Source organism: Sciurus vulgaris, assembly GCF_902686455.1.
Source record: "Sciurus vulgaris genome assembly, chromosome: 1".
Classification (NCBI taxonomy): Eukaryota; Metazoa; Chordata; class Mammalia; order Rodentia; family Sciuridae; genus Sciurus; species Sciurus vulgaris.
In genome coordinates this window covers 180,781,234-180,796,814 of record NC_136461.1, presented here as the reverse complement: position 1 = coordinate 180,796,814, position 15,581 = coordinate 180,781,234, and the positions used below count along the sequence as shown (strand labels likewise).

The 15,581-nt window shown below is 36.2% G+C and overlaps 1 protein-coding gene across 4 annotated transcripts in view; it reads left to right on the top strand.

The window, feature by feature from the left end:
• Positions 1-15,581, top strand: part of ANGPT1 (angiopoietin 1) — a 236,861-nt gene that overhangs the window by 196,617 nt on the left and 24,663 nt on the right. For all 4 annotated transcript variants that reach the window (XM_079105265.1, XM_079105263.1, XM_079105264.1 and 1 more), the window contains one exon: positions 3,110-3,276. In XM_079105265.1, coding sequence (XP_078961391.1) covers positions 3,110-3,276 — 167 coding nt within the window. The remainder of the gene's footprint in view (positions 1-3,109; positions 3,277-15,581) is intronic.

Below are 15,581 nucleotides of genomic sequence, written 5' to 3'. Positions count from 1 at the left end.
GAGAAAGGCTTTGAGTTGGAGGAGAGATAGGGGATGGGGGTTATTTAATTCAAACCAAGCCTTTGTTCCTACACATCAGATCCACAATCGTGCCTGATAAACTATCCAATAGACAGCTTAGTAATGTGGGAACCCATTCCCATTTCCCCTTCTTTTGCATATTTTTCATCTTTAGGATGTAACAGCTGTTTCTGCTTCACTGCATTTGGCTATTAGAAGGTTTCCTCCCTACATCATCTAACGGCCATTTTGATTCATGGCAGTCAAATATTTTGCCCATTTGGACAGTTTTTTGGGAAAGGGCATGAAATTCAGTTTTGTTTTCTAGAGGTCAATTCCACCACTTTCTTTTCAGTTGCTTCTTTCTGAAAGAAGAAAAAGCAAACTGTTTAGAAAGTGATATGTTCCTCCATTCCGGGGAGATACACAATCCTGCATGCTGAGACAGGGACTGGCTTTTGTAGGAATGACTTTAATGCTTGTCCATGTCTGAAGCTCATCCGAGATCACTGCACTTTTCCCTGGGGAAGCTGGAGAGTTTTATCCACACAAGGCTTTCAGCAGCATGGAAATATGTGACCTAAAACTTAACACTTCATCATTCCTAGCCTCTTTATTTACATCTAGTATAATTGCTGAATCCCTTTTCAATGAATACACAGAAAAGGGAATCATCAAGTGGTCACAGAGAGAGTTTTGAGGTGTCTGAGCTGAGAAGAAATGCAAAGAAAGCCCCAGTGGTCTTCTTTTTCTTCCTAGGGAATGCTGCAATAAAGGAAGTGCTAATTCTTTGACTTGCAGCTCCCTGTTTTTGTTCTGCTTGTTCATTGGAGAAGATAAGCTTTGCTCCTCTCCTTGGTGTGTATGAAGCATCAACTGCCATAGAATATGTAAAATTCTTAGCATGCTCAGAATTGCTGTATTATTTCCTACCACTATGAAACGTTTGCAGAGTGTGACTTGAGTATCTTAGGAGCACAGAAGCAAGCAGCCACTGGAGTAACTGCAATGAGTCCTGTTGCTCTGAGCTACCGATAGATTATCTTCAGTACAATTTGAATCAAGGATGTTCAATTAATGAAAAAACTAAGTTAAATTGAAATTATTTTAAAAGTGTGCATTCGTATGTAACACATGCCATTTTAATTTTAAATATAAAAATACATGTTCAGTTACCCAGTTTTTAAAAGGTAGGATCAAAGCGTGTGATTTGGGGTCAATGGTTTCTCTATGAAACTTTCTCCTAAGAGAATACACTCATGAAATGTTTTCATTTCCATGAAATAGAACAGTACTTAAAGACATATGCAAAGTAATGTAAAATTTGAAGTCCTCTAAAACTCCATTATTCTCAGTCTGTCAGGGTCTCAACAACACCTCATTTGAAAAGCTTTGAATGATTTGCTTTTATTGAGCAAATCAACATATTTAAATTAGATTTTATAAAAACCATTCCCCACTAATATTTAACTTATTTGCACAACACATCATAAACATCATCATCATAATAACAGAACCAGCAAAAAATGGTTTTAGTACCAAATACCACTGGCTTTTGACCAGTAATTCTGTTGGCAGAGGCCACAGTGCATTTGTGTACTTAATTCAATTCCAGTCCCCTCTGGGCACCAGCACAAAGAGGAATGGAGAACACTGATTCGTTGCTTAGTTTTGTTAAAGGAGGAAACCATTATGAACGCTTCTCTTGTAATTAAACTCATAAGCTGATATACATTCACTGTGAAGGAAGAAAAGACTTTCTAAATTCTGTCATCTGTACTGAGAAAACAAGAACTGCCATAATTATTTTAGTACTTCCCTCATACTTTTTAACATGGGTTAGACCTTTATTAGTAAATCTCTCGGCTAATCAGAATTTGTTTTTTTTGAGAAACATTGGAGTGTGTTCTGCCATTACTGGTGGCCTTTTAAATGTGTGCATGACAAATTGAGGACTTTATTCAGATGCAGATTGATGTGTCTTGTTCTCAGATATTTGATTCAATGGAGAACTAGGTATTTTTGTTTTTAACCAGAACTCCAATGATGTTTCAGTGGGGCCACTGAGACTCAAATGTATTGCACACACACACACACACACATAGTGTTTAAGGTTACTTCTTTGAATGTGAATGCAAAAATGCTATAATATTTTGTCTCCCTCTCTCCGTATCTCCCTCCTCCATACAACACAGCTATTATTACCCTGGAGCTCACATCTGGGTCCATAAGACAAACCTGAAGATCAAGAATTGAACTGTGTCAAGAATACTTTCTGAGGCAATTGTGAATACCCCAAATCTAGAATGTCAGCAGTTTCTTAGGGTTCTTTATTTCCCTGTCACCAACATGTCTGACGTTAAGACTTGGCTCACATTTGGGAACCACTTCTCTTTCTTCCCACAGAGAAACTGTTTTGAGTACTTAACAGCCATGACTGGGCTTGCCCCAAAGAGAAGAACAGAGCATATTGAGATTGAGAGGCAGAGTGTCCAGACCTGTGCACTCACTCAGCTCTTAGCAGGCAGCCTTCTGCCTCAAGACCTACCTTCATGCCAGTGAAGCAATACAAATGATTACAGTTGCAGATTTACAGGTTTTCTTATTAATATTAAAAAAAGAATGCAAAACTGCTAAAATCAAAGGTGGAATAATCCCCAAAGTTATGGGTGCATAATTGGACTCCTGAATAATAACAAAACAATATTATTGAATAACTTGTCTGATACTATTCTGATAGTATTCAATGAAAAATGCTCAATTTATATTCAAAATAATAGCTAGAAGTTTAGAAACATATTCGAAAGCATACTGAATCGAGAAATGTTTCCTGGTTAAACCTATTGAGCAAATTTATTTAATCTATACATGTTTGATTAACACAAATTTCTCTATAATAAGAATTAGACAAAAGCCTCAATGGAAGCAAATATAACAGAAGATTATTGAAATAAGTCAGTAATAGAAATAAGCAGTGTGTAAAAATCTGAAAGAAATATTTTGACCTTAAAAGATAATAATTTTTTATTGTTACTTAGAAAACAGTTAAAGACTGAACATGAAAAGTTTCCCTCTGGAGTAACAAGTTCATGTCTGTCTTCTTTCCCAGGGTTTTGGAAATCCCTCTGGTGAATATTGGCTGGGGAATGAGTTTATTTTTGCCATAACCAGTCAGAGGCAGTACACGCTAAGGATTGAGTTAATGGACTGGGAAGGGAACCGAGCCTACTCACAGTATGACAGATTCCACATAGGAAACGAAAAACAAAACTACAGGTAAGTTGTGTTTAGTGTAGTACTTGACTATCTTTGGTCTCGCCATTCAGGAATGTTCGTGAAAAAATATGAAAGAAAATGATGAAAATCGTCCTTCAAAATGAAAATCAGGCCTGTGACAAAGAGACAAAACAAAACAAAACTGTAAAGACGTCTTACATTTTACTTTTAATAGACTGACTACCTTCAATGTTGGCTTAAATTCTAGTGAATGGTGAAGTAAATCAGAAGTATAATGTTGATGTTTTAGTTATTGCTATAAAGTGTACTGGATTTATACATGTAAGATTCATAACAGAAGTGACTGAAACTCAGTGCCTTGAAATAATTAATTTCTTTCTTGTTCCCAAATATTTTTTGGTTTTACTTTCTTTATCTTCCTTAAGTTATTGTTTTTCAAACTATCTCGAAGGGGACAAGAGGACAATTTAAATATCTTTGAGTGATTTACATAAAAGAGGAGATACATCCTAAGAGGATATTTTTGGTTTGTAAATAATGTAAAAGGTGAAAATAAATCCAAATAATAACATCAGTATACACAATGCATCATTGACCTATAAAAATAGTCAAGCTATACACTTAATTTTAAATGTTTCTGATTTTCTTTTCAATAAGTAACTTTCATATTAAAAAAAATTAAAACTATGGCTATGGAAAAAACATGATGCAATAAGTTTATTCCTTGAATACTCATTGTGGTATTTCTAAGTTCCAGGAACTCTATTAGGCACTGGCCATTTGGTGGTCTCTAGTCTTACAGACCTCACAATCAAGCTATATTGCTAAGTAGTCATAAGTACCTGATTGCTATTCCTGGAGAACACGGAGAATATTTTAGATATTCTCATACTGCTACCTGTTAATGCAATACTTGACATATAGCAGGTTCTCCATTGTGTGTACCTCAATTTCATAATTAGTAAATTGGAAATACAATTTTTTGTTTGTTTTGTTTTTAATTCTGTACTGGGGAAATTTAACTCAGTATTGTGACTACTCCATGTGTGTCTTGGAATCACGATTGTGTACATTAAAAGGATGGCACATTGCTCCAAGCAAATTGCAATGATAGCAACCAAAACCTTGTGCTTTTTTTCCAACCAGCATAACTATCTCCTTGTAGTTGGACTTTTCCTATTTCTTTTCTTTTTAAGACATAATATTCTTTAGGAATTTAAATCCTCATCTCTTTCATGGCTCAATTCATTTTCTTTCAATAGATTACATATAGGATTGGATCCCTGGAGACATCATAATCATTTTCTTAACAAATAGTGATGATGTCACCACAACAGAGGGTGAGAAATAGATCTAAAGGGTGGACACTCTCACGGGGGAGCAAGGGTCTACTTAATGGCAACTTGAGAAACCAAAGATGAGACATTTATAAAATGCAATGGGGTGGAAGAAGAAATGTTTCCAAGGAGGTCAATATTTTGAGAGTTTTATAACAAGAAAAACCACTGTAAAACATCAGGGGTACTCTTATGTAAATGTTTTGACCTGAAACTTGAAACTAAATGAAACTTGGCTAATGTCAGACAGCTTGACAATAGGACTTGCAAATAATTAGTTTGTTCTTTTTCTAGGCTCCTGAAGAATTTGCTTTGGTTCATTTCCAAATCATCTCTCAGTTCTCTATAGGTGGTGGTAGGGGGTTTGTGTGTGTGCACACATGCATGTGTGGCTTGGGTAGTGTTAGGGGAACATGGAGTGTCTACACAGGTTTAGGAGGAGAGCTGGCATCTGTTGCAAGGTATGGATGTGTGGTGTGAAAACTGTTTTTCCATCTGCATGAGAAAGGAATAATGGCTTCCTCTTGAGGTGGCCCCTGCCCCAGCTGCCCTCCTCAGCATTTCTCATTCTCTCAGCGTCTGTGATTCCATTTCCTCACATATGATATGGATCTATGATCAGAAGGAAGTCTTCCCAGCTAGGGTGAGGCATCAACTCTGGGTTTCCCACTTTACCTTTCTTGAGAGATTTGTGAGCCTTGGGAATCAGAATCATAAAGCTAAAAGTAACTCAACAATTTAAAGTAACTTAACAATTTATTTCCCAATCTCTGGTTTTAGGGGAAAGAAAGCTGATGTCCAGAAAACAGATGATATTTTTCCCCAAGGAGGGAAAAAGACTTTTACTTCCTGCTTAGTGCAGTGTAGTTTCTACTGTTATGCTGTTGCAGTGACCCAACAGATAGCAACCATTACTTTCTCGTGCACTCAAGCCTAGGATTTGCACTGACATCAAATGAGAAATCAGAACTCATTAAAACATGATGCCTTTTTTGGTAGAGGGTTAAAGGAAACATATTATGGAATACTGTCATTCACTCTTTCAAAGAAAATGGAAGGTAAACTTAGAAAGGGAAGCTAACCCCTGGAGATTTTCTCCTTCTCTAGGCCACCACTACTCCAGGGCCAGTGACACCACCAATGGCCCCAAGTTGCAACTCCAGCTGTCCATCCTTGCTTGAAGGTACTCTTCTTCCATTGCTCTCTCTTTGCTCTGAACCAGGATACCTCTTTGTGATAAATTATCCAAATAATTAATACTAAGGGTCAGACCGTATTTTATGTTTAGTGAAATGATTTGGACACTCAGTCAATCCTCATAGTGACTTTTTTAGGTAGATGTTATTAGACCCATTTTGAAGATATGGCACTGGAGGTGCCTATAATCCCAGCTACCAGGAAAGCTGAGTCAGTAGGGTTGCAAGTTGGAGGCCAGCCTGGGTAACTTAATGAGATTCTGTCTCAAAATAAAAATATAAAAAGGACTGGGGATGGAGCTCAATGGTAGAATACTTGCTTAGCATGCATAAGACCCTGGGTTCAACCCAAATATCTCTCACAAACACACAAAAAGAGGAAACTGAGGTTTTGATCCATTTAGCTCAAATTCAATTAAATTCCAGCTAAAATTCAAAATTATGGAATGAATTCCAGATTTTCTTTTAAATTTTTCCATTTTTCTTCTTTTGAATTAAACTTAGAAACTTTTCAAGTTTTCTTGTTTAAAAATATTCTATCTTGGAATTTTTATCTTGAAAATTCTCTCAATTATAGTCATAATAAGCAGACCTAACTTAAAAAGAAAATCTTTTCTCATGCTTTGAACATATTAAGAGTGAGGGTTGTGAATGGCTTACAAATGTGTGTGTACCACACATGTTTTCCTTTTATCCTCTGAGGAAACTTCAAATGATTTTCTCAGATAGAAAATAAAATTTATAGAACCCCAGAGAATATGAATGAGAAAAAATAATAATGTAAGAGTGTCATGATAAACATATCATGTAAAATGGCACACAATCAATGTGAAGTTATTAAAAACCTCCCCTGGAGAGGTAGCATTATCCAGAGCCTTGTCATCTAACACCAAGCCATTATGAAGCCTTTCAGCCTCTAGTCTTGACATTGTTGAAAATGTCTTCCACACTGTTGCTGGGATGATTTTTCCAACAATCAGACATGGTTCTTCATCTCCTTCACAGATTTGGATAACATTCAAATATCTGCAAGTTAAAGTCCACACTAAGACTCTTCATGACCTGGCCACTACCTACTTCTCCTATTGCTGCCATATATACCCTTCAGCCTTATCAACTAGATTTCCTCTTCTTTATGATTATGTTCCAATAACTTGCAACTTGCAATTTCCCTAAGCCCTTCAGGCCTTTGTTTAGACTATCTCCTTGCCCTATATGCATGAGTCCAACTTTATCATGAAGATTCGTCCTAAATCTTACAGATTCTCTCTTATGCCAGGAACTATTCTTTGATACCTATTATGGCAGATGCTGGGATGTGACAACCCGCTGCCCCCTTCAGAGCTGAGGTACTTCTTCTCCCACCTCCCAGGAATGCTGTTGGTGGACAGCTTCCAGCTGGGGTCCCCTCTGTAGGTATTGCTTATGACTGAGGAGAATCACATCACCTAAGGACACCCCTCCTTTCTGTAGACAGATTGCATTCAAGGAGCAATGAACACAGGAATACAAAAATGCTTTCTTGTCCCAATTTGGGACAATTTTGAATGGCTGTCAAAGATCTACAGTTCCATTTGAGATTAGCTGAGGATTTTACTCACTATGCCTGTGTTTGAGAACTACTTTTCCCTTTGCTCAGTCTTGTCTCCTTCACTCTGCCACAGATCCTAAGAGCACTCCCCTCTAAAAGGCCCCTACCCTGAGTTTCCAGAGAAGCACATCACCCTTGTTCTCCAGCCAGTTTGGATTTTGTGCTCCCATTGATCCATAACACTCTGTGGATAAGTATCTGGTATCCACATACTATGATGTCATTAACAAGTGTTTATTAAGTAACTCTCTCTCTCTCTGTGTTCTAACCTTCTAGAGTATAGAAATCAACTTTATCATAATTCAAGATATGTACCTGTTAGCTAGATTATTGAGTTGATAATTAGTATATGGTGCATACATACTACATGTACCAGATAATTTGTTTTTAAGAAACCCAAAGCATAATATTTTGCACAAAGTCATATGTGGTTAATATGATGGGAAGTTAGAATTTTAATTTTGGTCTCATAACTACCCACCATACATATGGCCATTTCCTAACAAAGGGAAATTCAGTAACTACTTTAGGGAATTAATTTTCAAAGCACATATTCTATGACATAATATATGTTTCTTCTAAGCTCATTTTTTTCTTTAATAATTTCAATGTCTATAGACTCATTAACTCATGTCTTTCTTTGGCTCTCAATTTTCTGCCCCTAGGAATTAAAATATTTGTAAGGCTTCTTGTAGCTCAAAGATTATTATTTTTTGAACAGAGCCACCTTTAGGTATGCATTTCTTTTCTGTTTTCATGACTTTTGAATTCTTTAATAAACTAATTTCTTATGTCTCTAATAAATACTTGAAGAGTTTCATCAATTTTGGGATTAAAGTGATCTTTTACTTCTAATAAAAACTTTGCTCATCCTACGTTATGAATTATAAAACAAATACACAATCACCAGCACTACAACAAACACAATTAAAAAATAACAATTACTCATGGGATTGAAGGGATGACATGGCTACTAGAAAAAGCTCTGGCACAAGAATGAGAGATGTGGAGGCCTTTAACTTCTTTGGCTGCTTGGTAGTTACTCATCTATTTATTTGGATTCAGGATCCAAACCAGGTTCACTCATTAAAATTGTTATCATGACTCCATCTCCTTTAGCTAGACCAGACTACCATACACCCCAAAGTGAACCAAAAATTAATATTAACTAGTCAATCATTATTAATCAAGTGATAAGTTAATCATAATATTCATAAAATGATATTTTTAAAGACTGGTTTTTCTCAGAATTTTTTTTTCTATAACATCAACATGACTGTGATTATCATGCTTACTTAGAAATCTGAGAAACCACGCACATTCAGTCACCAAAATGGGACAATAAGAGGAGAACTCTACGGAGAGCTGTTGTGTTGGAGCAGAGTGTTCCCTGGGTTTGTGCAGCCAAGTTTCTTGTGGTGTGTCTAAAGCGATTTCCAACATCAGGAAGCCAAGCTGGATACTAAAAGGATGAGAGGATAGTGTGGAGACTGCCAGGCATCTCTGCCTCTGAACATCACTTATCTGATGATGTCCTGAGAGCTGGGCCACTGCTTCCCTTCCACTTCCCAAATCTCATATGAAGTTCACTTTGGGGCCCCCTTTAAATTAGATCTAAGAAAGCAAGGGAATTCTGGGAAAGAAGTTCCCAGATTAAAGAGGCTGGCAGTAGCACACTCTGACCCATACCTTTGATGAATCACCTATTACTTTTATACCTCAGTTTTATTATCTTTAAGTGGGAACAATATCCCATAATTAGGAGTAATACAAACATACTCTGTAGTTAGTAAGCTAAACTGTCCTACCAATATAAAAAATATTTAGATTTTTAAATTTGGTTTTATCACACCCAATAAATCTATTATTGATTCATTAAATATTCTAATGATATATTCTATATCGAAACAAACTTCTTTGGCTGCTTGGTAGTTACTCATCTATTTATTTGGATTCAGGATCCAAGCCAGGTTCACTCATTAAAATTGTTATCATGACTCTGTCTCCTTTAGCTAGACCAGACTACCATACACCCCAAAGTGAACCAAAAATTAATATTAACTAGTCAATCATTATTAATCAAGTGATAAGTTAATCATAATATTCATAAAATGATATTTTTGAAGACTGGTTTTTCTCAGAATTTTTTTTCTGGATATATCTGATTGTTTCTTCCTATTTAAATTCCAAATTAAATCTTTCTGACTAGAATGTAAATGATATTGTATAACTTCCTATTCTCTTATATCCACAGTCATAAAAGACCAATTGTTCCATGATTGGCTGGTCTAAATTTACTTCCTTTGTCAAAATTTTGGTTCTTTTTACCCAATGGAATATGTACTCTCACTCTCAAAAACAAAAATCCTTATAAAGTATAGAACATGATCATATTGTATAATATACATAAAGCGGATCAGTTTTGAAGTATTTGTAGGAACTTGTACATCACTCGGATTCTTTTCTTGCTCTTGTCTCAAGCACAGCAGAGCATAGTTTAAAATGATTGCATTACATTCTTATAACCAAACCCACAATTTTCCAATCAAAAATAAAATTAATTATATTATTTTCAATAAAGAAAAAGAAAACTAGGTAAAAATTTTCCAACCTTAATATAAGAAAAGCATAGTTCTAATGACTATTTTTTATTAGAAAGTATATGTGTTTTTTCTCAAATCTTGGGCACATTTTTTCCCCCTAAAGTTTATTACTTTGTGATATTTGTAGGAATTAACTTAATTATTAAATCCTATATCACAGTAGAATAAAAAAACCAATAAAAAAATTTTTTTTTAACCAATAAAAAAATTTGAATTAATTAAGTCCAAATGATAATGGTAGTAATTTATAATACCTATAATGAATAATCTGGCTATAATATTGATGGTACACATTTGTAGATAGCCATATTTTGTTATTATTATACTACTTGTTGGAGATGAATGATACTTCCAGGTTAGAACTGACTAATTGATGGTTATCAGAAAGCTCTGTTTTGGAAGAGTCCACATGAGGGTGTGAATAGAGTGTTTGGACAAAAATTGTGAAAAAAAAAAAAACCTATTTGAAAAGAATTTGGCTATTAATTATATTTTTGCACCCGATTCATTTTTGGCTTACATCTTCATTGAAAAATAGTTTGATATAAAGTATAAAACATTGTACTGGGAATTCAGACACAAACTCTAGACTTGGATCTGCAGTTGCTTTTCTGCATAACGCTCGAGAAGTTTCTTCACTTTTCCAAGCCTTAGATTCTCGGGAGTTAAATGAGGAGGTAAGGCTAAGGTTCTTTCCAACTTCACAACCCATTTTTTTGAAAAACAATCATTGAAGTATTCTCTTGTCCTGTGTGTATTTCAAGGACAAAACAATTTCATGTGGACTGAGAAAAATTCTCTTAAGACTCTCATGTAAATTTGAGTCCTGCATTTTTGTAGATATTGGAAAACTTGTTTCATTTATTTTAGTAAAATGTTTCCCATTTCTCTGATCCTCAGGGCTACATAGTCCTGGCTGAAACCAGTAGCAGATGTATTGAAATGCAGGACATTTTTTTTTTTTTTTTGCAGCAGTTATAAAATGAACATAGTAGAAATATATATGGATACTGTCCTGGAAGCTTCAACCTTCTTAAATCTCTGGCATAGGTTTTCAAACTCAAAGTTTTACATTGTTTTATTTGAATTTACAAATAATTTCTTCAATTTGGTGGCTGTATTCTTTTATTTAGACTATTATTTTTGTTGTGGTTACTTCCTAAAGCCTAGAAGGAATTGCTTTAGTTAACAAAATTTATACTTTATGCCTCCTGAGATGAAGTATTTATGAGGAAAAAAACACTTTCTTTGGTCTTTAGAGGCTTGGGGAAGGCAGAGTCTTAAGTCACTTTTTTCAGGTCTTCTAAGTGTCAGAAAAATCTCTTGGTTTTAATGCAGATTAATATCAGTCTCTAGAGTCTTGGGTTTTTCCAAGTCAACAAGTCTTAGTGCTGTTTGTTAGGTCTGAGGATTCCCAGAGGATTTCTGTTACAGAATAAGTAATTCAGATAACTGCCACCCTTGCAAGTTGCCAATATACCCACGTAGCAAAAACCAATGTTGCAAAAACACTGGCTCCAGGAAATAGTAGAAGAGATGCCCCTTGAGCCACTGCTCTGGATTCCACTAGTGCTGTCCACCACCGCAGTGATGGATCTGAGTATTCACACGGGTACCTATGTATGTGTGATGAAGGGTAGTAGGTAGCCAACAAGCCATCACAAGGCCACAAACACAGTCATCGTATACTAAAGATGAGCATGGCATGAATAAGGAGCACTGATCAATTTGCAGGCCCTGCTGAAATGGCCTTTTCTTACACTGATTTCCCCCACAATATTCTGAAAACACTATCATTAAATATGGGTGGTAACGATATGCAGGACACAGTCCACCAGCACTCAGCCCCTGACCTTCGAGAGCCTGATCTCTCTGCCTGAATTGACTTTCTTTATCCTGGAGGTCTCGGCTCAGTCGGTAGAGCTCTTCGTTGTAGACTGGGGAAGGAGCCCCTCTATGTGCTACGCTACCGCTGTGTTCTTTGTATATCTTTAGCCAGTCCTTTATCATACTACTTGATAATTGGCTGTTTCCTGCTATTAGTCTGTCACCTTTAGAAGGACAGTGTCTTCTTCAAAATGCTTGGCATGTGCCTGCAAAGGAAGCACTTCTAATAAACATAGAAAAGCATATCAACAAGGAATACTTTTTGTACATTCAACAAATTAGACTAGAATATTGAATATATTAATCTGGATGTCAGAAATTCAGAGACTAACCAAAGTTTCTGCTGTCTCAGGCTTATGGTATAGGATGAGAGCATATGACAGTATTCATGTAAGATTTATAATAATAATGCACTATGTCCTTTCTTGGACTGTTGCTGGACTAAGATTCACTTCCCTCATCTGTTCAACTCCTGGTGTTTCTGTTTCTTTTATCTTTACTTGCAAGTGATATGCAAGAATTTCTATGTTGCATGATATGCCAGGTAAATAAAATATTCACAAAATAAACACACAACTTATCTTGTTCATTTCTCTTTTAATTGAATATGTAACTTTACTAAAATCACTCTCTTAATGGATATTCTATCTCATTCTTTTGAAATCAGAGCCTGCATTCACTCACATATCTAGCCAGGCCACTGCCAAACATTTATTATGCTGCCGGTATCTTCCTGGCACTCTATGGTAATTTCCAAACTTGAGTGTGATATAGTCAGCTGTGATTCTTGTTTGAAATAAATATTTTTAAATTCCATGTCTGGAGATCCTTATCCTGGTGATACTGGTCTTGTTCTCCAGAGTTCAATATTAAACACCCGAGAAATGCTAAGGCAAGCCTAGAAAGCAAGTTTTATTTAAGAAAGAAGCAGCAGACTCCTCCAAAGAGAAGGGGGCACAGAGCTGGGTGTCCATGGCAGTGGGTGTGTCTTGCTCTTTTATAGATACCAAAATCCCCCATCTTCTCTTTTTTTCTTCATGTATATGCCTAAGGGCCTGAAGGAGCAGGAAGGCAGGGGGTAATCTAGCAACCCATTGTGGCAGGAAGTGTGATTCCCCCCACCCCCAGGTTAGCTGTTAGCGACTCATTGTTCTCTGTATGATAACCAACTATCATCTTCATTCATTACCTACACTGACTGCCTGACCTTCTCTCCCTACTTCAGTTTGCTGAGGAATGTGACGCATCCTGTCCCCTCAGACCCTGTGGGGCTGCAGGCAGATTTCTTTTTTTGGCAAAGAAAGCATGTGGGGGTGGGGATCAGTACAGTGGGCTCATTTTAAAGAATTATTCTCTTAACCTTGTGTTCCCACCATCCTCATCTATCTGTCCCCTTACACTAGGACAGGACCTAGGTATCTCAATATCCTGAGTACATCAAGGTGATGCTGATGCAGAAACAGCACTTGAGTAACACTAAGTGGAGACACCATGCTTGCTACTCATGGAGGGCTAATCATTAAGGAGAAGGAAGCAAATGTGGGAGTTAACTTAAAAGTTTCAGTTGCAGTGTGTTTTAGCATGCCTGCTTGATTTTTTTGTTTGTTTTTCTGTGTTCTTTGGTCAAGGAATCATGAGCTTTAAAAAAAAAAACAAAAACAACAACAACAACAACAAAACAATGTAGCCATGGACCTCTCCCCAAAATAATGAAGAGACACAGAATTTTGCTTACATTTATATGTGATTCAGGGACTCACAGTCCCTGGTAAAACCTTTGAAATTAGGCTCTCGTTGGGCCCTGAAGGAAATTAATCAATACTACTGGGGAGGAGGATGGATGAGGCATATAGGAGAAGAGTGAAGGGAAACCAAGAAAGTCTCCACAGTGGAATCCCCTGTGATTTGTGGAATATGACCAAGTGTTTCTTGGTCATGAAAGACCGTGGCAGAGAAGGAAGGGGCTTGGGTTTCCAACCAGAAGAAGCCATGGGGACAAAAACAGAAGTGGGAAAGAGCCTGCCCTATATAGAGAGCAGCAAATATCTTGCTAAGCAGGGGTTCATTTTGTTAGAGATAACAGAGGGCCCTAATCCACGATGAGGAGTTTGGACTCATACTAATTGTGAAGAGAAATAAGCACCCTAGTGATTTTGGTCAACATAGGAATCTACTTACCCTGGAGTCTTATTTACAGACCTCACAGTAACACATTGTCCAAATACAACAAGGGAAAGTGTTCTCTCTTTGCAAAAAACCTCAGATAATATCTCTCAATGATTTTTAGCATTCTAAGCAAACTTTCCTCTCTGTTTTCCCCAGGAGATGCTAGAAAGAAAGCTTCTTTAAACAGAAATAAAAATTTAAAGAAACCCATCTCCCTTGAACTTGTTTGTACTGAAAAGAACCAAATTCAATTATGTATTTTACAAGATCCTGACTTAATTTTTGGTAGAAGAATAAACCAATTAGGCACTAGAGGAGAATCCATCCAGTGACCCACCGATTCAGAGCTGATGTTATCAGTCACATATGGCCCCAAGGGAATTGAAATGCGTAAGGGACTGTTTGTATTCTTTACAGGGGTCTTTGTGCCATTCATTTCATTCATTTTAGCACTCCATTTTTTATGTATTCTTAGAAAAGAGAGGGTGCTGAAAACTTTTATTTTGAACTAAAAAGAGTAAATTGCTACAGTGTGTGTTTCTGAACTTTGGAAAATATAGCTCCATTATACAAATCTCATGAAAAAAATATATTTCCATGTATAAAATGAATGTGCTCTCTCAGAACTGTGCAAAGGCAACCAGAGATAACTGTGTTTAGGTTCAATATTTTCCTTGGAGGAAGAATCTATCATGAGTTTTGAACACATGCAAGCATCATGTCTGCATTGAAAAATACTGAGAACAGTATTTTGTTGACATTTTGAAACTGGAGTCACTTGTAACAATTGTATCAAGAGTTTGAGAAAACTGGAATGGTTAATAAACTCATTGGGTCAAAGTTTGTAAGTGAAAGGAGAGACACTGAAAATATATGTCATCAAAACTGAGATAAATGAAAAATCAGTGTTCAATTGTACATGTATAATGAAAGATACCTAAAAAAAATCATATTAGAAACAGAGAATAAATGACTCTGAATTTGAGGTTTCTCTAACTCTGCAAATTTATCTTTCTAATCGCAATGTGGATCCAGGACCATCATTATCACAAAACATTTTTTTTTTCACACTTTCACATCTGCTACACATATTTTAAAGATAAGTAGCATACTACCTGAGGGCATCTGAAGCTTATAAAACAAGATAGATAATGCCCTCCCATTTAGTAAAATGGGAGGGTTAATATGCTGAAATTCTGATGATTCCTCAATAACCCAATTCCTTATGAGAAAAAAAAAAAAAAAAGAAAGAATCACAGAAGATTTAATGTGATAAAGTTTTCAGGAAATAGACCTGAGAGTTAAAGGACAGGTTGTCATGGATAGTCTTTGTAGGGATTTCCCCTAATATCAATTGAGAGTAAAGAAAGAAAATACATACGTGTTGTATTCAGCCAGCAGAGCTCCCTCTTAGCAAGAAACACACAGTGTTCTCAAAAGATTGGAATTTCAACTTACTAAGGGATAAATATTAGAATTAGAGGATTGTTATTGACCTTGAACTAGTTAGTCAGTCAGCAACAAGCAACTCTTTGCTTCTTATTTTTTGAACTTAAAACTCTGT